The following is a 23,219-nucleotide window of genomic DNA, read 5'->3' on the forward strand; positions in this document are numbered from 1 at the left end:
AGTGGAGACACAGTCTGTCTCTGCCCCTCCGCTTAATTAGCTGCTGCTCAGTCGGAGTCCGTCCCTCAGCTGTCCATTACTCACACACACACACAGGTCTCCTTCACCTCACATGTACATATACACACACATGTTTAGCGTGCACTTACAGTACACAGACGCCCCCCCCGCCCTCCGGGTTTCATTACTCTTATAAATAATTCAGGGTCTGGGCCTCGAGGCCTCCAGCGTCTGTCAGCGTTAGACAAACAGCAGCGGGTCGGCCACGCTTTGTTTATGAACCACCGCCTCCACTCTGTTAGCCACATGCAACACACACACACGCATACATTATACACACACATACATACATTATACACACATACACACTACCTTTATAAACACACACACACACAAATACACATACATACATACATACATATTACCCTCCTGAGAATGAAACATGTTTTACAGCGGGTGGTTTGTAATTGTTACAGCTTCCACTTTGCGCGCGCACACACACACACACACACACACACACACACACACACACACACACACACACACACACACAGTCTTCAGTTCCACCCAATTTCTTTCCAGGGATCCGTTTTGGCTCCAGATGCATTTCCACTCAGTTCCAGTCGCCCGCTGGATAAATTGCGGTGTCTCCGCGCTGACAGACATTTCACGCTGGATATCGGGGCGCGAGGCGGAGGTCGCTCTGATTTAAATTACCTCTCAGGTGTCACAGAAGGACGGACGCCGTCGTCCCCTCGTCCTCAGACTGCTGGTTCTGCTTTGTTTGTGAAGGACAAACACGAGAGACATTCTCTGCACAGCGTCAAGGTCAAACACCAATTCAGGGTGTATAATTTAAAATATAATTAACATTAATAATTCATTCAGACGAGGGATCGGTTATCTCCATGACAGAGGGATGTAAACCCTCCTTCGTATTTTACCCCTGAGCTGAAAACATTTTGTCCCGACAGATTCTTACGTTTGGAAATGAAGATAAAAATGAAAGTTGTTGTGTTTCCTCTTCTCAAACCTTCCTCCTGTCTGCGCAGGCTCACGAGCGCTCGGAGAGCGTGGAGGTCACGTTCGTCACGCAACTCGTCAAGAAGCTGATGATCATCATCGCCCGGCCTGCGCGTCTGCTGGAGTGTCTGGTAAGAAACACTGAAGAGTGTCGGTTAGTGACTGACCCGGTCGTTCAAACAGAAACACAGAGACACTGTTTTACTATATTTATCAGAACCAAAGCACATTTACTAGTTGTTGGAAAGTAAGAAGTAATTAACTGACAGTTACTTTATTTAACTATTACCATTTCTGCCACTTTACAAATCTGCTCTGCTTCGTTTCAAAGGGAATTATTGAAGTTTTTACTGCCCTACATTTATCATTTATATTTACAATACACAGAACATGTTATACATTTATTTAAATATAGTGTTTTTATACAGCAGAGGACTCTACTAGCAGTTTATAAAACAGTGAGCTCCACCTCGACCAAGTGCTGCAGCTGTAGAAGGATGCAGAGTTCTGAGTTCTGACTCTCACACTAAGAGCTGTGGAAGGCTTTGGTCACAGTCAAGCTGTTCTCAGATCTGCACTGAAGTCCGGACATGTTCCTGAAATATTCCAGAGGGGCTGAATGTGACAACGTCTGAGCAAAACTCGTAGGATAGAAATATACAATATAAAAAGCTGAGATATATCACAATATGTCTCAGGGGACATTGTTACACACGACTGAATCATGTGATGTCAGACTTTGCCACATTTAGATAAATGTCTGTATCTGAGTTAAATACAAACAATAAGATCCCACATATGATAACTATCATTTCAAAACCCGCAGGGTGAGAAGATGTGTTGTCATAAACAATGAATACAAGAGGAACATGAAACACACAAACCATGGAGCTGATTAACATGTTAAACCTCCAACCTGCTCCTGGTTGTTTCTCTTCATCAGTTTCACTCTGCGGTTTTGAATTGTAATCACACGTCTGCACAACACGTGTAAATGAGCACGTTGGAGAAATATGAAGAGAATTAACTGGGATAGCTTCTTCATGTTGTTCAGCTCGACTCCACGCGTGGTTAATAAACAATTTACAGCTTCCTGCTCCGCGGCGTCAAATGATTCAAGCACCGCAATTCATTTATGGACTTCCTCTGAGAATTTATAATCAGCCTAATACACACACACACACACACACACACACACACACACACACACACACACACACGCAGAGTCAGTCCAGCTGAAGATGTTGAGGGGAAACAGGTGAAATCGACCTTGTGTTGGTCCAGAAACGAGCGGCGGCAGGAGAAAGTGAAGAGATGGAGCAGCGATGAAGACGAGTGTAGAAGACAGATGGATGATTGGAGGAGCAGTGGAGGGTGAAGAGGGGGGGAGGGGGGGGGAGGAGGCCCGAGCAATTACATCGGTAGTTTTGACTAATCACGTGCATCTGAAGCTGTGACACCACACGATGGGTTTTACAAATGGAAGCACACAGATAGTCGGGGGGTGCAGGGGGTGTGAACATGGAAACTGTATGTGTGTGAGTTTAATGGGGGTACTTTGTCTTTGTCAGACGACTTGTGTACGAAGGCAAAAACGACCACGACGACCTCCTCACACATCGTTCAGCCACGACCTCACTCTGCTGATGCTGTGGTTGTGTTGTTGTGTTGTTGTTGTGTTGTTGAGGCTGAAGGTTATTTTCCGTCTGTGTCATTGTTTCGCTTCAGTCTTTGTGCTTCACAACCTGCAAACTGCTGCTTGTTGCACTTGTCTGAGTCATTCAGCTGAAATAAAAGAGATTAAGACACGAGTGAGAAAACCTTCAGGACCAAACTACAACTGGGATCAATCCTCCATGTTAGCAGCTGTTGATTCACATCTAATACTAAGATGATCGTGTTGTTTGCTGCACCACAGATCAGATGAACAGAATATAATTATATTTCCATGTGAACCTTGTGTTTCTCCTGCAGGAGTTTGACCCTGAGGAGTTCTACCACCTGTTGGAAGCAGCAGAGGGTCATGCTAAGGAAGGTCAGGGCATCAAGTCCGACATCCCCAGATACATCATCAGCCAGCTGGGCCTCACCCGGGACCCCCTGGAGGGTAACACCCACTTCATTAAAGTGTTGCTCAGTTGTATATAGACTGTGCGTTGTGTTGCTTTGTGGTGTTGTTGCGTTGTTCTGTTGATTCCTCTGGTTCGGTGACAGTTGTGTGTCTCTCTGTAGAAATGGCCCAGCTGAGCAGCTATGACAGCGGGAACCCGGAAACCCCCGAGACGGACGACTCGGTGGACGTGAGTCCATGAACAGTGTCCACTACGAGAACCAGTTTGTTTAAAATATGATCTGTCACTGGAACATGTTCTCTTTTGGCTGTTTCCTGTTCAGAGTCAAGGAAACACAGTTCCAGCTGCACCGACTCAGCCTAAAACCAAACCCCCCCGAGAGGAAGACTTTGAAACCATCAAGCTCATCAGTAACGGAGCTTATGGGTAAAAACACACAACTCATTCTGCTCTTCTGACGCACGACAACCACTCGTATGAAAGATTTTCCACCATAACATTTAAATATTAGGAAACATTATTACCAGTGGAATGTGTAATATCTGTGGTTTCTTCTTTGTTGGTAGTGCTGTGTTTCTGGTGCGTCACAAAGAGTCCCGGCAGCGATTCGCCATGAAGAAGATCAACAAGCAGAACCTGATCCTGAGGAACCAGATCCAACAGGCCTTCGTGGAAAGAGACATCCTGACGTTCGCCGAAAACCCGTTTGTCGTGTCCATGTTCTGCTCTTTTGAGACCAGACGCCACCTCTGCATGGTGATGGAGTACGTGGAGGGTGAGTTTCTGTCACTGCTACGGTCCGTCAGTCGCGGTGGGAGGACGCGTTGTCTCATGTTGTTGTGGCGGCTCTCGTCTGTAGGGGGCGACTGTGCCACGCTGCTGAAGAACATCGGAGCGCTGCCGGTCGACATGGCTCGGATGTACTTCGCTGAAACCGTCCTCGCACTCGAGTATCTTCACAACTACGGCATCGTACACAGAGACCTCAAACCTGACAAGTAGGACACACACACACACACACACACACACACACACACACACACACACACACACACACACACACACTTCTTCTTTGTCGTCTCACTCAAATTTAACGTTTCTTAATTTGAAACTTCTGAAGCATTTTGAGATGTCAAATCGTCCATGTCCTCTCCTCAGTCTCCTCATCACGTCCATGGGACACATCAAGCTGACGGACTTCGGCCTCTCAAAGATCGGTTTGATGAGTTTGACCACAAACTTGTACGAAGGACACATCGAGAAAGACACCAGAGAGTTCCTGGACAAACAGGTGCCGCTCACGGCTTCAGCCTCTTTTATGGCATAAAATAATGTTTCATTTCATGTCCTCAGGCATTTATCCAGGAGCCTGTTTGTTGTGTAACTTTTCATTAGTTTTACATTTCATTTGCAGAATATTAGTGGTTGTTGTATGAGATCTTTGCACCTTCAGCTGATCCTCTGTGTTGGCGCCTGCTCAGGTGTGCGGTACTCCAGAGTACATCGCTCCAGAGGTGATTCTGCGTCAGGGCTACGGGAAGCCGGTGGACTGGTGGGCGATGGGCGTCATCCTGTACGAGTTCCTGGTGGGCTGCGCTCCGTTCTTCGGGGACACGCCGGAGGAGCTGTTTGGTCAGGTCATCAGTGGTGAGTGGATCATCTACAGCCAACACACACAGTAACACAACACTTCAGTTTAGTGGACGTGTGAAGGTCAGTCGTTTGCTCGTTGATCAAACAGTGAAGTTTCTTTAACTTCACTTTAAATGAAACTCAGCCGGCTCGACGTCACAGAGACAGAACATCGTACATTATGTATCAAACACTTAAACATGTATGTGTCTCCAGGAGAGAGACGAGCAGATCAAACCGTGTTCAGATAGAGACGTTGCAGCAGACACACACGCTGACTGACAGCCAATCAGATCCCTCCTGATCCTCCTTTGTCTTTCTCTCTTTGAAGAGATCAATGATCATAAACCTGTATCGATCCCTTTATGTCTCTTTTATGAGCGTCTGACTCCGTCTGTCCATATCGATGCAGCGCTGATAAAGAACCCAAGGTCTCCACTGGGTTCTGTGTTTTTCTGTCTCTCTGATATTTGTCAGTGATTCTCAAACTCTGGGGATTAATTATAACGGAGAAGGATGATGATTGAAACTACGCTGGTGTGAGGCATGATGGGAAATGGACTAAAAACCAGACCATTCTCACTCCTGACTTTCTGTTGACCAAAAGTCTGAGCGCCAGTTTTCCACTTTATCATTTTCTTCATGGAAGCACGTGTTTATATTGTGTTTATGTTTGTGTGTTTGTGTTTTGTGTGTTTGTGTTGTCTTCATGATTTTGTGTTTGTTCTAGATGAAATCATTTGGCCAGAGGAAGAGGAAGCTCTGCCTCAGGAGGCTCAGGATCTCATCTGCAAGCTGCTGAGGCAAAACCCACTGGAGAGACTGGGCACAGGTAACAGACACACACACACACACACACACACACACACACACACACACACACACACACACACACACACACACACACACGTTTGGGTTCAAACAGGGTCTGTACAGATCTGTAATTTCCTTTTCTCCAAACGTTGGGAGTTTATCTCTTTAACTGTTGAAGCTAATTCGTCAAAGTTCAACAAAAACATGGTCTGAAAAACTATTTTACAAGATATCTCAGCTAATAATAGACAATCTGAAGCAGAAATTATTTAAATTTTTACTTAAAATTACTAAAATATCTGCACAAAAGATTTTTTTAAATAACAATTTTATCAGATGAAGTTTTCAGTAAATGATTTACTGTGTTTTGATGCTGACACGTTGTTATTTCACTATAACACATGAACACGTTTCCTAACACCAGTCAGACTTACTGAAGTGTTTCCTCATCTCTCTCTCCCCTCCTCCCTCCCCTCCCCTCCTCCCTCTCTCCTCCCTCTCTCCTCCCTCTGTCCTCCCTCTCCTCCCTCTCTCCTCTCTCTCCTCCCTCCCTCCCCTCCCCTCCTCCCTCTCTCCTCTCTCTTTCCTCTCTCCTCTCCCTCCTCTCCTCCCTCTCTCCTCCCTCTCCTCCCCCTCCTCCCTCTGTCCTCCTCTCTCCTCCCTCTCTCCTCCCCCTCCTCCCTCTCTCCTCCCCCTCCTCCCTCTCTCTCCCCCTCTCCTCTCTCCTCCCTCTGTCCTCCCTCTCTCCTCCCCCTCCTCCCTCTCTCCTCCCCCTCCTCCCTCTGTCCTCCCTCCCTCCTCCCTCTCTCCTCCCTCTCTCCTCCCCTCCTCCCTCTCTCCTCCCCCTCCTCCTCTCTCCTCCCCCTCCTCCCTCTCCACAGGAAGTGCCTATGAGGTGAAGCAGCACTCGTTCTTCACAGACCTGGACTGGAACAGCCTGCTGAGGCAGAAAGCCGAGTTCATCCCTCAGCTGGAGTCTGAGGACGACACCAGTTACTTCGACAGTACGTCACACACGTCTGCTCCCTGACGCCTTACTGCCACTCACACTGAAGATACAGAGAGAAACACTTTATCACACCAGAGGGAAACTTAGGAATCTAACTAATCTGCCCACTGTGCCTCTGACAGCTCGGTCTGATCGGTACCACCACGTGGATTCAGAGGAGGAAGACGACACCAATGATGAAGAGCACGTGGAGATTCGACAGTTCTCCTCCTGCTCGCCTCGCTTCAGCAAGGTGCACACACATATTCTCTCATGAGCTGTAGAGTTAAACACATCTAGATAATTGTGTTGAGTGCTTTCTATGTGTTTGTTTACAGGTTTATATATAGTTTCTATCTCTGCATTAGAGAAATGGGATTATTCCATATTCACTGGGTAACATTTCAGTTGTAATCTTCTTCTCGGACGAGGTGGACGGGCTCTGCTGTGACTTCAGGTCTAAATGAAACTTCTCCTCTGTGTGGTGCAGGTTTACAGCAGCATGGAGCGTCTGTCTCTGCACGAGGAGAAGAGAACTCCTCCTCCCACCAAGCGCAGCCTCAGTGAGGAAGGAGGAGATCGGATCGACAGCCTGAGTGGACTGAAGTCCAGAGATCGATCGTGGCTGGTGGGATCTCCAGAGATGTGAGTTCTTCACCTTCAGAGGAGTTTATCTGAAAGTATAAATAATCTAGACATTTAAGTTTCCAGAGAAGAATCAGAATCAGCTTCACTCGTCATGTATTAGTACACAAACCAGGAATCTGTACTTATGCAAACACATACAGCAAAAAACTATGAAAACGCTCACAAAACAAACTACTATCTGCAAATAGAAGAGGACAATAGTACAAGATGAAGATAATCTGCCCTGAGATAAGGATGTTTTTAAGTAATCATATATTAACTTGCACATGAAGGAACCTGGAATGTGAGTCTTGGTTTCCGTTGTTGTCATCTTGATATTTAGAAGTTTAACTTGTGTCTGATCTTTCCTCTCCTTCTTTTCTCCTCAGCCTGCGGAAGCGTTTGTCTGTTTCCGAGTCGTCGCACACGGAGAGCGACTCCAGCCCTCCGCTGACGGTCCGGAGGCGCTGCTGCTCCGCCATCATCGAGATGCCACGCTTTGCCATTTCCTCTGAGGAGGAAGGACAAGGTAACAGCCACAGGAAGGAGGAGCTGATGGTCACTCTGTCGTCCATGTCGGTTTAGAAACAGAACAACAGAAAGTTATTGAGGCTCCTGTAGAAGGAAAAGTGTAAAATCAGAGAGTTTTGGTTTGTGGAAGTTTGTCCATCCTCCGGTTTTACCAAGTTCACACTACACGACTTGTTGTCTAGTGATCGTTAGTCTTGCAGTTGTTGTGACTTCATACGACACAACTGACTCACAACAGAGGGACACACACGACACACACAACACATCTTTCACCAGGGGACACCCCGACTCTCTGTTTGGTGTCGGCGAGTGGAAAATCAGGATTAGAATCCTGTAGCAACGTGACGACACCAGTCTTCATGTGATGCTGATGATGTAACACTGTGATCGTTCCAACGAGCTTCATCTCCTCGACCTGCTCTCCGTGTGTCTCAGCTGCAGCTGGAAGCAGAAAGAGCCCGAGCCTGAGTGCGCTGAGGCTGGGCCCCCGGAGCGACGAGCTGCCCCTCGCCATCCCAGAGCTCCCGCTGGAGAGAGAGCTGAAGCTGGACGAGTCCCCCACCACCCCGAGCTCCACCTCCAGTCAGCTGAGCAAGGCCACGCTCACACGTCAGTACAAACACAAACCGTGGAGACACAGCGACAGTGCTTCGTCTGAGTCTAACATCCTAACTTCTCCCTCTTCCTGTCACCGCAGCCGGCAGCTCAGGCGACGTGTGTGAACGTGCTAACGGCAGTAATGGCGTTAACGGCCGAGCAGCTAAAGCCGACAGCGACTCTCCATCGACTCCTAAAGCCATCAGCGACCTGGCCGCTCGCAGGGCTCGTCATCGCCTGCTGTCCGGAGACGCTGACAAGCACACGGCGACTCAGAGCTCCAGGCCGCTCAACAAGGTCATCAAGTCGGCCTCGGCCACCACGCTGTCGCTCATGATCCCTGCAGGTCAGTGCGTCAGGCTGACAAGCACAAGGGTCACATTTCATTATCACATCACACGTTTCTTTCACTTTGATGCTTAACTAAATCTACTGTTTCTCTCAGATCACCACGGAGCCTCCCCACTGGCCAGCCCCATGTCCCCCCACTCGCTGTCGTCCAATCCGTCGTCACGTGACTCCTCGCCGAGCCGGGATCTGGCCCCGGCCGTGACCAACGTCAAACCCGCCATCGTGATCCACAGAGCGGGGAAGAAGTACGGCTTCACCCTGAGAGCGATCCGCGTCTACATGGGCGACTCTGACATCTACACCGTGCATCACATGGTCTGGGTGAGGCCACGCCCACAAACATCACTCATTTGATTTTAAAACCAGGACGATGTGAACTCAGGGAATTTCAAATGATCCTGGTATCTAAAAGAAGTAGAGCCACTCAGTCTGTTCCATCTGAGAGAGTTTCACTGTATGAGGAGGAAAAACATGTTAACTACACACGTGTTAATGTGACGGCGTCAGTTCAGCTGCAGGAGCTGGGATTCAGGTTGTTGACAGAAGATGGCAGCAAACAACAAGACAATAACTCTCTCTCTCTCTCTCTCTCTCTCTCTCTCTCTCTCTCTCCTCCCCCCCTCAGCACGTGGAGGATAAGGGTCCGGCCCACGACTCGGGGCTGAGGGAGGGGGACCTCATCACCCACGTGAACGGAGAAGCGGTCCATGGTCTGGTTCACACCGAGGTGGTGGAGCTCATCCTGAAGGTAATGATAATAATACTGCTACTAATACTTATAATAATAATAGACTTTATTCATGGTACTTCACAAGTTAGAAATGAAGCAACGTAGGCAACATTAGAAAACATTACAAAAATACAAGAATAAAAATGTCACTAAAATATAATAAATCAAATTTAGATGTATTAAAATAGTATGATCAAAGCTTGGTTTAGCTTTTTGTGTGTCTTTAACTCGTAAAATGAAATTAATACTACGATTACTTCTGTGCTGGTGAACAAAAATCTAAATGTTAAGATGATCTCGTCCCTGATGTGGTTCCTGTCGTTTGTCAGAGCGGCCCCAAAGTGTCCATCTCTGCCACCCCGTTCGAAAACACGTCCATCAAAGTGGGGCCCGCCCGAAAGACGAACCAGAAGACCAAGATGGCGAGACGCAACAAGAAGACCAAGACCAAGGAGGGTCAGGAGAGGTGAGACACGCCTGCGTCACGTCTCTTTGTGTCTTATTGACGTGTCCACATGTGACTCGTGGACTGATCCGTCTCTCTGTGTCTCGCAGTAAGAAGAGGACGTCTCTGTTCAGGAAGATCACCAAGCAGGCGTCTCTCCTCCACACCAGCCGCAGTCTGTCCTCTCTGAACCGCTCCCTGTCGTCCGGGGAGAGCGGCCCCGGCTCCCCCACACACAACCTGTCCCCACGGAGCCCAACGCAGGGCTACAGGTCCACGCCAGACTCCGCCCACTCAGGTGAGAGACACACCTGAGAGACACTAGCACTCTGAGATCTGAAATAATAAACTAGTTGATTGAGTGAGTGTAAATGCAGTTGGATTGTAGTTAATATAACGTCTCTCTCTCTACCCCTCAGTTGGTGGAAACTCGTCCCAGAGCAGCTCCCCGAGCTCCAGCGTCCCAAACTCCCCCGCGAGCTCGGGCCACATCCGGCCCAGCTCTCTGCACGGCCTCGCCCCGAAGCTCCAGCGACAGTACCGCTCGCCCCGACGCAAGTCAGCCGGCAACATCCCCCTCTCCCCTCTGGCTCGCACGCCTTCGCCCACGCCTCAGAGCAGCTCGCCGCAGCGCTCCCCCTCCCCGCTGTCCAGCCACGCTCTGGGACAGTCCGCCGTGGGACAGTCGTTCCCCGTGAAGCTCCACTCCTCCCCTCCCCTGGTGAGGCAGATCTCCAGACCCAAGAGCGCCGAGCCTCCGCGCTCGCCGCTCCTCAAGAGGGTGCAGTCGGCCGAGAAGCTGGCCTCCTCCCTCTCTAACTCCCCCTCGTCTCCCTCCGGCGTGGCGACGGGGGCGGCGGCTGCGGGGAGTCGTAAACACAGTCTGGACATCTCACATTCAGAGTTCAAGAAGGAGATTCTGCAGAGAGAGCCGAGTCTACAGAGTCTTCAGGTACGAGTTCCGTCACACAGCAAAGACTTCAGCTCTGAAATCTGAGGATGCTTCTATAAGAATATATCATTTAAGTGTTAAGAGTTAAAAACATCAAAACACAATATCAGTCTAAAGATATGAAGTCATGATCAATGTAGTGTCTCCCATTTTGGGATTAATAAAGGGTTATTTTAGTTTAGTTTAGCTTAGCCGGAAGCCAATTAAATTTAAACCTGAGAAAGAGGTTTTTATTTTATTCTGACGACCTGCTACAGGAAACAGATACGACACAAACTAAATCTTCCTAATGAGCTGAATTTAAGCCTCTGATGTCTGACGCTGTTTTATTTTCCTCTCTGACCTGTAGGAGTCGGCCAGCGAGGGGCTTCTGTCCTCGGCCGGTCGTGGCGTGGAGACGGGCAGCCTGCAGAAGCACTCGTCCTCCTCATCTAGGAAGTTGGGACGTCAGGAGGGCGACGGCGGCCTGATCTCCGGTTCTCTGGGCCTCGCCCCCGGGAAGAGCAAACTGAAGGACAAGCTGTCGGCCATCCGGCAGGACCGGGCCGAGCGGAGAGAGTCGCTGCAGAAGCAAGACGCCATTCACGAGGTGGACTCGTCTGAGGACGAGACGGATGAGGGCTCAGAGGACAGCCAGGACGGACGCAGGGGGACGACCTTCACCACTCCTCCCCTCCTCAGGCCCACCACTGTGAGAACAGGCCCCGGAGGCACCCTGCCGTCCCTCTGCCTCTCCCCCTGCACGCCTCACGCCACTTTCACCCACACAGGGCCCTCGCTGGCAGCCAGGCAGCCCCTCCCCTCGCTTACAGAGACAAAGTCTGGACTGAGAGAGGGAGGCTCTGCCGCGTCCTCAGAAGACGCTCTGAGACAAGAGAGGAAGGTTCTGGAGCAGGGCGCCACCACTAAACCAGCTCAGGGCCCCCTCCCCTTCTCCACGCCAGGCAGTGCGTTCATCTCCGTCAGCAGAGACATGTTCCTCAAACCCGCAACTCCGCCCGACTCCAGGAGTCTCAGAGCGAGAACTGGACCATCAGAGTCCAGAGCTGCAGACAGAAACCTGGACAGCCCTAAAACCCCATCGACCGCCATCACTGCAAGCGCCACCGACTGCAGGGCGACCACGAGCGCCACAGACTGCAGAGCGACCACGAGTGAGACCACGGGTACGACAGACCAAACCACTGAAACCCCCCGCGCCTCCTGCTCCTCCCCCGGCGTACCGAAGGAGAAGAAGGAGGCAGACAACCGGAGACTCTGCGCCGCTGTGGCTGCAACTGTGAGTGTGTCGCCGTCATCCACCTCAAGCTCCAACTCCAGTTCAAGCTCTCCAGTCCCGCCCCCTGAGAGTGGCGTGGACAAAGTGGCGTCCCAGCTGGCGATCGTAGCAAAGAGCGTTCTCTGTCCCGTCAAACTGACCACGGCTGCAGACCCGAAGGACCAGAAACCATCAACTGACTCGTTTCCCTCCAAACCGCTTCCTGCCCCTCAGTCGCCAGCTCCACAGAGAACTGAGCGAGTAGCGTCGCTGACCGTCTCGCAGACATCGGCCAAACCCTCGACCCAAAAAGACTTCGCAGCCCCGGCGCCGCCGTCCTGCAAGGACGTCCCCGACCGCCCAGACAGACCCACATCAGGGTCTGTGAGTCGGGAGAACGCCGCCACGCCTGCACAGCGGGTGGGAGCGACAAGCCTCCCCGCCACTGCAGCATCTGAGCCACAGCGCAAGAGGTTCGAACCCCAGACAACAACTGCGACCGCCGCCATGTCCGCCTGCTCCTCGCCACGAGACAAAGCAACCACCAAGAAGACGTAGCAGCAGAATGTACAGATCACGTGAGTCAGTGTCGGCCGCAGGTTCTAAAACCCTCTCGCTGCATGTTTGGACGGAAACAACAGAATCAGAACTTCACAGTGAAACAGAGACTTTGACTTTCACCACGTGGAGGGAGGCGGAGCGCGGTCACATGTGGTCGACCTCTTTCCATTCCAGACGCTTCGGTTCCTGCGTTTCGACCAAAAAACACGAGGAGCCTCGTCTTTCTCTTTCTTTTAAGGGGCTGGAAGTAACGAGCTCGGTGGTTCGTGCACAAACCAACACAGCGTCCTCACTCCCAGTTTCCTGCTGCTGCTTCATCAACTTCATGTTCAACAGAGACACTCGTCTTCTCATCCCTTCCTCCCTGTGGCGCGTTCTCAGCCAGCAGGGGGCGCCCAGCGTACGATTAGCAAACTGCGTGAACGCATTACAGTTTGTTTAGTGTAAATCTTAGTCATTGTACAGTCAGCGTCCAGAACCAGGACAAAGCAGATTCTGCTCCGGGCCCCGAGGATCCGACCCTGCAGGTGTTTCCCTCAGCTCAGACTCACAGGCAGTTTACAGAACTCTTTGTGAATGTTGGATTCGATCGAGGTTTGACAGACGAGTGCAGACGGAGGCAAGAGGCACAGATTGTAAAGACTGTGTCTGAACTCTGGATCTTTACTCCACGTTCACTGTGGCCGGTTAGTTTCTGAGTCGATTTTCACATATTTGGAAAACACCGACTAAACAAATCTCCTCCAGCTCAACATGTGATCGTTAGCTAAGATGCTACACGATCGACTTTTAATCGTTAGTATAAATTCTCAGATTTTCTCAGCGTTTTATTCGTCCCTGCTCATTTTTATTAAAACCGTCGCTTCACGAGTTAAAAGGACAAAACGTCGGCACAGGAAGATTAAACATTGAGCTGCAGTTATTAAATTTCCTCAAAGTAAAGATTCAGATTCTATAAACACGCTGAGGCTTGACCTAGCATATTAGCATTAGCATGGTTAGACGAGGGCCCAGGTCCCTTCTCCTGGGGCCCTAACGTCCCTCGAGAGGCTCCTGCTCTTCACGTCTCTGTCATTTACCAAACGTTTAGTTCCCAACACAAAGACATGAGGGTTTACATCTTGTGAGTTTCTGGGTCCTGAGCTGCAGCGAAGGATCCGACCTGAGAAACGTTGTCCGACCACCAACTCCGTCACTTCCTGCCCCGACAGCCTTTTGTTTTCTATCTGGACCAAGTCGCTGTGTTTTCAGTCAAATCCTGTGAAGTCACCAGACTTTACTTTGTGTTGGTGTGAGGGAGACGCTCATCTGTGCATGGTTATGTGTATATATAAGAGTATTTATCTGTTGTACTCCTGTTTTATACCCTGAGAGAGAGTGTGTGTGTGTGCGTGTGTGTGTGTATCAGACATCAGGTTTGGCACAAAACTTTTATTTTGTCAGATAAATAGACAAAAATCTCTAAAAGTTAATCAGTGACTGGTGTGTGTGTGTGTGTGTGTGTGTGTTCGGTTCTTCTGTTGCTTTTTTTTGTTTTTGAAAAAACGAAATGTAATTTCCTCCCGTTTATTTCTCGATATCCAACATTGATTTTCCTCTCGTCCTTCATTCCTCTCGTACGTTTCGCTTGCAGTTTTTGTTTTGGTCCGAGTCACATGTTGCAGAACGTTTCCGGCTGTTTCTCCGAAGCAGGTCCACGTCCTCGTTGTGCGTCCGTGACGAGCGACGCCTCCCTCGGTGTTTGTGTGTTTGCTGACATCACAGTTCTCTGACTCCAGTTGAACGGACTCCGAGGAACTGACTCTGTCGTGTTTACATGTGGTTTCTGTTTGGTTTCTGTGTTATTTTCGTTGATGGAACTTGTTGCCTGTAGCAATCAGACCTCCTCAGGCCTCCGTGCGTTCAGGCCTCGGTGTGTTACAAGAAATACAAACGTAGGTTTGTGGGAAATTAGAAATGTCTTCATTACTTCATTGTTCTTCAAGACAAATCAAACGTTCGTGCCTGAAAACTTCATTCGTCTGATTAACTGGATTCGCTCTCGACACACACACACACACACACACAGATCAAAGTGTGAGTCATCTAACGTAGCGATGCCAGTTTGACTACACACACACACACACACTTTCTCCCGTGTGTAAAAGATGATGGTGCAGCCATCTGCTGGAGACTGAAGCAAGTGTCAGTTTCCCTGGTGGAGTCATTAATCTAAAGCCCAGAGCCTGTTGGACACACAGACACACACACACACACACACACACACACAGACACACAAGGTCGGCTCCTCTGTGTCGTCCCGTTCGGTTACACTTTTGTCCGACCTCCAGCCTGTGTTTACCCATCATGCACCTCTGCTGCTCTGTGGCCACGTTCAGCGGAGTTTCACTTGTTCTGTGTTCGAGTGATGGATCAGAGCGAGTTGAGAGTCTGACTCCTGAGACGCTCCAGAGGAATCAAACTTGTGACTGTCGGTATGAAAAGGTACGAGGTGAAGCCTAATGGCCACTGACACACACACACACAGACACACACACACACACACATTCAGTTAGTCTGAGTGCGGCGGCCGAGCAGCAGAAAACACCTTTTCACTGCCTCGACAGACGTTTGCAGTATTTCAGTGTTTCCATGTTGTGTGTTTTCTCTGTGACACACGAGTGATGAAGAGGAGGAGGAGGAAGATTCAGCCGTGCACCGTAAAAAGCTTGAGTGAGATAAAAACATTGCTGAGTAAAACCAGTGCAATATCTTTTTATTTTTTATTGTGGTAAACGCATGTTGTTGTCAATCTTACCTTACGACAATAATAAAGTTTTTTTTATGTACAGCTCCGTGTGTTTTACGATGTGTTTTTTTTCTCTCACTCTGTTTTATCGTCGTCTTTTATGCGTCACGTGACGCTTTTTACATTAAGGCGACATTTGGGGAAAGATTTCAGCTTCTGGACATGAAGTCGTGAAAAGACTGAAAACTGCTGCACTCTAAAAAATCATCCAGTTGCTTTTTAGTCTCATCTATTTTTTACTGGAGACGATTCCTCGGAGGAAAAACACGTTTCTATTTTTGTTCTTTCACACAAACTTTGGTTTGAGTTTTAAAGGTTGAAAATGTGATTTTCTCTTTTCTCACTGATTCTGTGACTCGGCTGCTGAACTTTAGTTTCACTGCAAGAACAACATGTAAAAACTTGTTTCTTTCCTCCACAAACAATCACATGTTAAACTAGTTGAACTTCTCCTGAGTTCATCTTGTAACTTTACACTTGGTCCTCGTCTCTGCTGCTGGAGGAGAACTCTTCTCCCTGCTGACGTCAAACTAATTCTCTTATAAACCGAGAAGAGAAGAGGTGAGAAAATACGAGTCGCATCCAGTTGTATTTTTAGAGTGTATTATAGCTTTTTATCCCCGCCCCCCCCTCGCTCTGGTTCATGCCACACGTTTGATTCCCGGTCGTTTGTTCTCATCACGTCCTTTCAGAGCAGAAAAGAGCCACTAAGTCGTCTGTGTGATCAGTAAAGTGGCTGCAGCTCCAATGGAGCTGCAGCGGCAGCAACCAGCTGCTGGACGCTGCAGGAGGCTTCAGGCGTCTTCACGCTCCTCAGACTAGAGCTGCAGCGAGGGGGTAATGACTAATCCGTGCAGCGCCGCAGGGCCGAGGATGAAACGTCAGTAAAACAGAACTCCATTAGCTTCTCATTGAAGAACCTCACTCTCCCGCCAATCGACTGCTGAGGTCAAGGGTCACGGCGCCTGATTTAAACACCACCGACCGTCACGTTCTGGGATAATTGGGTCCCCCCCACACACACACACACACACACCCCACCCAGCCCACCTCCCCTCCTCTGCCTCACCCGTCCTTCCACCGTCTCCTTCCATCCATCCAGGCGTCTGCAGGGAGCTGCCAGAGAGCGAAGGGCCTCTCAGTCTTTACTGGAGGCCCTGAGGGGGGGTGGAGGTGGTGGTGGAGGAGCTCTGACAGCACTCACACACACACACACACACACACACACACACACACACACACACACACACACATACACTCTCACACAGGAAAGAGACTGGAGCAGCAGTGACAGGAGGCAGCGCTCGGTGATGAATTGCCAGCTTCGTCTCGCTCTGACACGGCTCTACATGACCGGGCAAATGCATTCCCGGTTGGAGGAGAGGAAGAGTAGATGGAGAGGTGAGGAGAGGAAGAGGTGAGATGACAGGAGCAGGAGAGGAAGAGGTGAGATGACAGGAGCAGGAGAGGAAGACGAGTGGAAGAGTAGATGGAGAGGAAGAGGTGAGGAGATGACAGGAGCAGGAAAGGAGACGGGAGGAAGAGGAGGAAGAACTGAGAGAATAGGATGAAGGAAAAATTGAATGAGCAGAAACAACTGATTTGATAAACTCGTGTTAAATGAGCAAAAAAAACGCGTTTATTTTCCGTTGATGGATTTTTGAATCCCTGAAAGTCTCGTCTTTAGCTGCTGGTTCAACTCGATGAAGACAAGTCCCATGATCCCACGCTGCTTTTGGTTTGAGACTAGAACCTTAAGGAGCCCCTCAGCTGGGACTCAGGAGCGATGGCGTCACAGTTAACATCTCGGAGGCTCCTTCACACGTGTCCGTCCGTCCTCGAGATCGAAGGCTACGATGTGCAGATCCTTCCCAGGATCCATTGAGCTTCAGTTCGTCCTTCGAGGTCGACCCATGAAGACGCTGAATCAGGACAATTCAAACAAATAGTTCATGTTTTGTTGTTATTGCTTCATCATTCATTCATCATCATCAGAGCAGAACAAAGATCAAACTTACTTCATTAACGAGCGGACTGCGGTGAACCTGCCTCCTGATTGGTCGGGATCTGGCAGAGGGACATTACCTCACTTCTAATTGGTCTCTGTAGGAAGCAGGTGGACTTAATGAGGCCTGTTGTGGTGATGTATGTTTCCTGTAACGTCCCAACGCACCGGAGACGAGGACGCCTGTGAGACTAATAGAGCAGGAAGTTTCCTCTGAGGTGAAGGAAGAGGAAGAGAAGACGGACGCTGCTGCTCGTCAGAATAAATCCTAGAAGCAGCAGATTGTTTTTAATCAGGAGAAACTGAGAGAATCTTCTTCATGTTTTCATTTGGTTTAGACCGTGGCTGCGTCTCAGTTCAGGGGCGTGGTCGACCCGCCCACAAAGACCGCCTCCTTCATGGGCCGAGGCCGCGAAGGCCAAACTGAGATGGACGGACGTTCCCTTACTTAAGCTTTGGACGTCTCGTCACTTGTCGGCACCGTTTCCTCTTTGAAAAACACTGAAGTGCAATGAATCCTGGGAAATGTTGGGCCTGTTTGTTTCCTGGGGAAGGAAGAGAAGGGTGAAATGAGTTTAGTTTGAGCTCTGTGACGAATCAGCTCTGAACTGAGACCGAGTCATAAACTACAGCTCGTCCAAAACGCAGCCGCCCGATTCCTCAGATGGAGAATTAGAGATTATTCACATTTCAGCTTCTCTTCCAGTAAAGTTGAGAATTGATTTAAAGTTTTTATTCCTCACTTTTAAGGCCTGTTCCACATTTCAGATCTTTTGACATCAGATGGTCGGTCGTGACCTGACGTCCTCATCGGTGTGTGTGTGTGTCTGTGTGTCTGAAAGGTGAGACCACAGACACACAATCAGTTCCTGACAAAGACCTGGATCCCGACTGTGTGAACAAAGACGCTGCTGTTCAACAAAGGACTGATAGGAAGGGGTTAAAAGCTCCTGGTGTGTGTGTGTGTGTGTGTGTGTGAACGTGCACATGTGTGTGCATGTGTGCAGCACTCTGCGTCTCCATCATTGTCGGACTGATTGATTGGGTCGTCAGCCAAGATAAAGATCCCGTCCTCACAGCACGGCCATGCAGCACCCTGGAGAGAGAGACACACACACACACACACACACCTGTACTGAATACAGATGTGCCTCTCGCTCTGTGTGTTTGTGAAGATTGCAAACACACACACATTTGCATTAATTTCATTTATTTACTCCGACGTTCTCTCTTTTTTTTTAAATCTCATTTATCACATGTAAAATATAAAAACACACAAACAGCAGATTTCAGGTTTCAGGTTCTGTTTTTGTTTTATTCCAAAATAAACATAAGAAAAAGAATAAAGTCGGTGAGTGAGGCCGATGAAGGAGTTTGAGGTCAGGGACGGTTTCTGTTCTCATGACGACGGAGGAAAGAACAATAAATAAACTTAACGTGGCTCCGACAACATGAACAGATTCTAACGTGATGAATGTTCACACACGAGCTTCTTGTGAGTTTGTTCATCTTCGACTCACATGTGAGATAAAGTTCTATTTGATATTATTCTTATTATTTTATACATGAATCCAGAGTTTTGGTCAAATCAAATTTCCTGAGATGAACACCCCCCTCAGTGTTTGTCCTGTAGGGGGCGCTGCTGCTGCTGCTGAGAATCTTTCTCTTTGTCTCATCCCTCACTTTCCTCTTCCTCAGTCCAGAGACTCTCGTTCCTCTTCATCGTTCTCTTTATCTCTCATCTCTGTGTTCTCAGATTCTCTCTTTGTTTGTCTGAGCGGTTGATGTGGACCCTCCTCATCCTCCTCTTCATCCTCATCCTCCTCTCTATATCCTCATCCTCCTCTTCATCCTCATCCTCCTCTTCATCCTCCTCCTCCTCCTCCATCCATCATTCTTCTTCTCTCTCTTCCCTCTCAGTCTCTCTCTCTCTGTTCATTCCTTCATTCATTTTTAACCTCACTCTCTCGCTCGCTCTCTGTTTGAAGACTCTGACGTCTCCATCAGAGACAGTTGGTCTGCAGAGAAACATCATTATGTCTGTGTGTGTCTGTGTGTGTGTGTGTGTGTGTGTGTGTGTTTGTGTTTGTGTACATGAACATTTAAAAGTCCAGACTCCATGTGATGAATCAGTTTGTGTTTTATTTCAAAGTTGTGTTGTGAAGTTTATTGAAAAAGAGTTTTTAATTTTACTTTACTTTCACAAACTTACTCTGAAACTGAATCAGTAATTTACACAATTATATTAAAAACTTTATAGATATTTAATTGAATATATAAACAAAACTAGTAGAAAGAAAAGTAAAACCACAAAGCCTCATCCTCACAGAGATACACACACACACACAGATTCTCTCTCTCTCCCTCTCTCTCTCTCTCTATCTCTCTCCCCCTCTCTCTGTCTCTCTCTCTCTCTCTCTCTCCCCCACCCCCTCTCTCTGGTTCCTCATGTGTTTTCCTCAGCTCAGCTGTTCGTCCCATGACTCCTCTGCTCTCGCCCGTGTTGTGGCGATGACCTCTGACCTCTGACCCTCTGTGCTTCATCAATGTCAGTCAATGAGCCGCAGAACAAGTGATATTCACTTACCAGCGGGGGCTCTGGGGCGATGGAATGTAGATTACACATGACACCATAGGGGGGCACTGTTTGATCAGATTAGAGACGCACACGTCTTCATAAAACACGAAGCTTCTCCAATCAGTGGAAAGTGTTTTTACAATCTGCTGAGCAGAGAACGCAGCTTTCAAGTGGTTCGTTTAAAATGATTCTCCTCATGGATTTCATACTTTACTGTAGAAAGCCACGGCCATAGAGTCAGAAATATATATTATACATTCATATTAGTATTTAATACTTTTAGTTTTCATTTGTTGCACTGTTGTCTCGTATATCTTATATTGTTTATGATTTAATGATTCATGTTTGTACTTTTGTCATATTTGAGAGAAGCCACATTTCCACTGATTAAATCAATCAATCAATCAATCAACTAATCAATCAACCAATCAATCAATCAACTAATCAATCAATCACAAGTGAAAAACAATGATTCAAATCCACTGCATCCATTTGACCAGCTTCTTTTTAAAATCTGTGTCCTCCTAGTGGCCTTTAGAGGAATTACACCAAACTAAGACTGATTGGATTCACACTCCAGGACAGAAGGGGGCAGTGATCAATCAATAAGCTGTTCACCAACTTCCAAAAGCTCCAAACACCTAAAAAGAACCAGGAATTAAATTTAATTAGATGATCTGTTTCTTCACAGCCTCATTTCACTCACAGTCATTTCCCATCATCTGTGTGGAACCTGCTCTGTGGATCCTGCTCTGTGGATCCTGCTCTGTGGAATCTGCTCTGTGGAACCCGCTCTGTGGAACCTGCTCTGTGGATCCTGCTCTCTGGAACCCGCTCTGTGGAACCCGCTCTGTGGATCCTGCTCTGTGGAACCTGCTCTGTGGAACCTGCTCTGTGGAACCTGCTCTGTGGAACCTGCTCTGTGGAACCCGCTCTGTGGAACCTGCTCTGTGGAACCTGCTCTGTGGAACCTGCTCTGTGGAACCCGCTCTGTGGAGCGGGTTCCACAGAGCAGGATCTTTACTACAGAGCAGGAGACTTTACTAGAAGTTAATTACTTTTACTGCCTTCAGTTGATTTCTCAAAGTATCTCAATCAATTACATTTCATTTGTTCATATTCACAAATCACAGTTTGTCAACAAGGAGCAACATCCTTATTACTCTCTGTCATGTTTGGATGATGTGTGTGTGGATCTGGATCAGCTGCCAGGAAATAAGTCAAATGAGACATATTCACAGGACTGATATTTATGATTCATTTGTCATATTAACGTTGCTCCAGCCTGAAGAACACAAACAATCAGAGGAACGAGACTGAATCAGGAACACATGAGCTGTAACTAGATTTTATTCACTGATTAAATTGTTATTGATTCATGTTTTAAAGGTGATTTTATATTTTCTTTACATCTCTGTGTGTTTAAATCCGTCAGATATTTAACGTCTCAGCTTCACTTGTTTTGGCTCAAAGTCGTAATGACATGATGAGCGTGTTCAGGTTCATGTATGAGATGTTCACTGTGTGTTTAATGAGGATGAAGATGCTTATTCTGGGATGTCAGAGATGTGTGTTTGTGGGAAGTTCTCTCGCCATCGGCAGATGATACAGAATAATTGATTTGCTTCTCTCGCCTCGTGGGCATTTGGTAATTCTGTCAAAAAAGATGCGAGGAGCCGGAGAGCGACGGAGCCGGAGAGCGACGCACTTTGATCAACGGTCCATCTCACCGGCTGTTTGGCAGCTTCACTTCTACTCTGAAAACCTGCAGCTCTACATGTTCACTCGCTTTTAACTCCGTCTCCCTGCAGAAGAAGTCAAATCCAAGCTGCTCGGCTGGAGACTTCAGATTCTCTGTGATATCACTGCTCTGGTTTCCAGCTGGAGCACTCGTCCCCTCGGAGCTTCACGGTGGAGTCGGAGCAGGACGCTGCAGGGTTAGGGTCCAGCTGAAGGTGGAAGGAGACGTTTGGATTCAAGGTGAAGCAGTTTGACCGATAAGGTGACGTCACCATCTGCAGCTACATCAGGTGATGTCATGTTACCGCTGCCAAGGATGGTGTTGACACACAAAACTACTAAACCAGGTTCCATGAGATTTAGTGGTGGTCCAGGTCGGGGGGGTCTGGCCCGGTGTGTAACGCAGCCTCGGGTCCTGATGTTTCATGACGAGTCACGTGACCCAGTAATGAACATGTGCTCTTATCTTTATCTTTCATATCATCCAATCAGGAGCTGATATCAGAGTCAACCACGAATCCTGATGTGTTTGAAATGTTTCCTTCACATAAACAGGTTTAAACTGGTCTGAAGAACGATCAACACACACACTCACACTCACACACACACACTCACACACACACACACACTCTCCTACTCCTAGCACTTCATCTGTAGATAGAGGGCATGTAGGGGGGGGTATATATACAGTGTGGAGGCAGTGAGATTGAGATTGTGCTTGTCGATGTGTGTGTGTGTGTGTGTGTGTTGATGTGCTGAACTCCACCTGTGAGTTCACCAGTGTGTGTGTTCTCTGCCGTCTGTGATGTGAGATTCTCCGTCCTTGTATTTCACTTCTTTGGAATTCTCCACCGAAAACACCACACAGATAACAAGTCAAGCTCCATTATTTAACACACACAGACACACACAGACACACACAGTCTGAGCTGTGCAGCATCAGAGGTAGAAACTATCCCTCAGGTTACATCCTGACTCGTGATGTAACTCAGGTTTCTGAGTGCGTCCTCGCCCTGAGCGGCGTCATGTGACCCTGCAGAGGAAACACCTCCGCTGCTGATGGGCCCAGGTCCTCGAGAGCGACGGTTTCCTGTTGGCACCTGAACTCTGCGGCGCTCAGGTTATGACCTTCCTCACAGCGAGGACTGAGGGAGGAAACGTTCATGAACAAGTGAAGATGATGCACGTGTGTTTATCCTTTAAAGGTCATGATTGATTTGGACGAGAAGCCTCACACAAGATGGCCGCTCACACAAATACCTCGTTTACACCGACATTAGCAGATTAACGCAGGTTTTTAAACGCAGATAAAACCACTTCACGTTCCCAGTAGAGGAGTTTCCACCGTAAACTGAGTCGCTCTCATCGCAGACACAAGACAGATGTTAACAGATGTTTGTGGGTTTTTTGACTTGTGGAAAAAGGGGCTTCAAGTTCACACTTATGGAGAATCTACATGTGTTTGGACTGTGAGAGAAAACACTGACAACACGAGAAGAACATGCAAACTCAAAGGAACCGGGATTCG

At 48.3% G+C, this 23,219-nt stretch overlaps 1 protein-coding gene across 10 annotated transcripts in view; it reads left to right on the forward strand.

The window, feature by feature from the left end:
• mast2 (microtubule associated serine/threonine kinase 2) overlaps positions 1-15,410 on the forward strand; it is a 112,853-nt gene extending 97,443 nt beyond the window's left edge. For all 10 annotated transcript variants that reach the window (XM_047342807.1, XM_047342808.1, XM_047342809.1 and 7 more), the window contains 21 exons: positions 1,053-1,154; positions 2,998-3,130; positions 3,256-3,323; positions 3,418-3,521; positions 3,662-3,870; positions 3,955-4,093; positions 4,254-4,386; positions 4,577-4,742; positions 5,458-5,559; positions 6,422-6,544; positions 6,672-6,781; positions 7,019-7,173; positions 7,545-7,684; positions 8,122-8,295; positions 8,384-8,629; positions 8,729-8,955; positions 9,260-9,382; positions 9,694-9,830; positions 9,920-10,107; positions 10,229-10,761; positions 11,111-15,410. In XM_047342807.1, coding sequence (XP_047198763.1) covers positions 1,053-1,154; positions 2,998-3,130; positions 3,256-3,323; positions 3,418-3,521; positions 3,662-3,870; positions 3,955-4,093; positions 4,254-4,386; positions 4,577-4,742; positions 5,458-5,559; positions 6,422-6,544; positions 6,672-6,781; positions 7,019-7,173; positions 7,545-7,684; positions 8,122-8,295; positions 8,384-8,629; positions 8,729-8,955; positions 9,260-9,382; positions 9,694-9,830; positions 9,920-10,107; positions 10,229-10,761; positions 11,111-12,577 — 4,779 coding nt within the window. In that variant the 3' untranslated portion in view covers positions 12,578-15,410. The remainder of the gene's footprint in view (positions 1-1,052; positions 1,155-2,997; positions 3,131-3,255; positions 3,324-3,417; positions 3,522-3,661; positions 3,871-3,954; positions 4,094-4,253; positions 4,387-4,576; positions 4,743-5,457; positions 5,560-6,421; positions 6,545-6,671; positions 6,782-7,018; positions 7,174-7,544; positions 7,685-8,121; positions 8,296-8,383; positions 8,630-8,728; positions 8,956-9,259; positions 9,383-9,693; positions 9,831-9,919; positions 10,108-10,228; positions 10,762-11,110) is intronic.
• Positions 15,411-23,219: the final 7,809 nt, after the last annotated feature.

Source organism: Hippoglossus stenolepis, chromosome 14 (assembly GCF_022539355.2).
Source record: "Hippoglossus stenolepis isolate QCI-W04-F060 chromosome 14, HSTE1.2, whole genome shotgun sequence".
Taxonomy (NCBI): Eukaryota; Metazoa; Chordata; class Actinopteri; order Pleuronectiformes; family Pleuronectidae; genus Hippoglossus; species Hippoglossus stenolepis.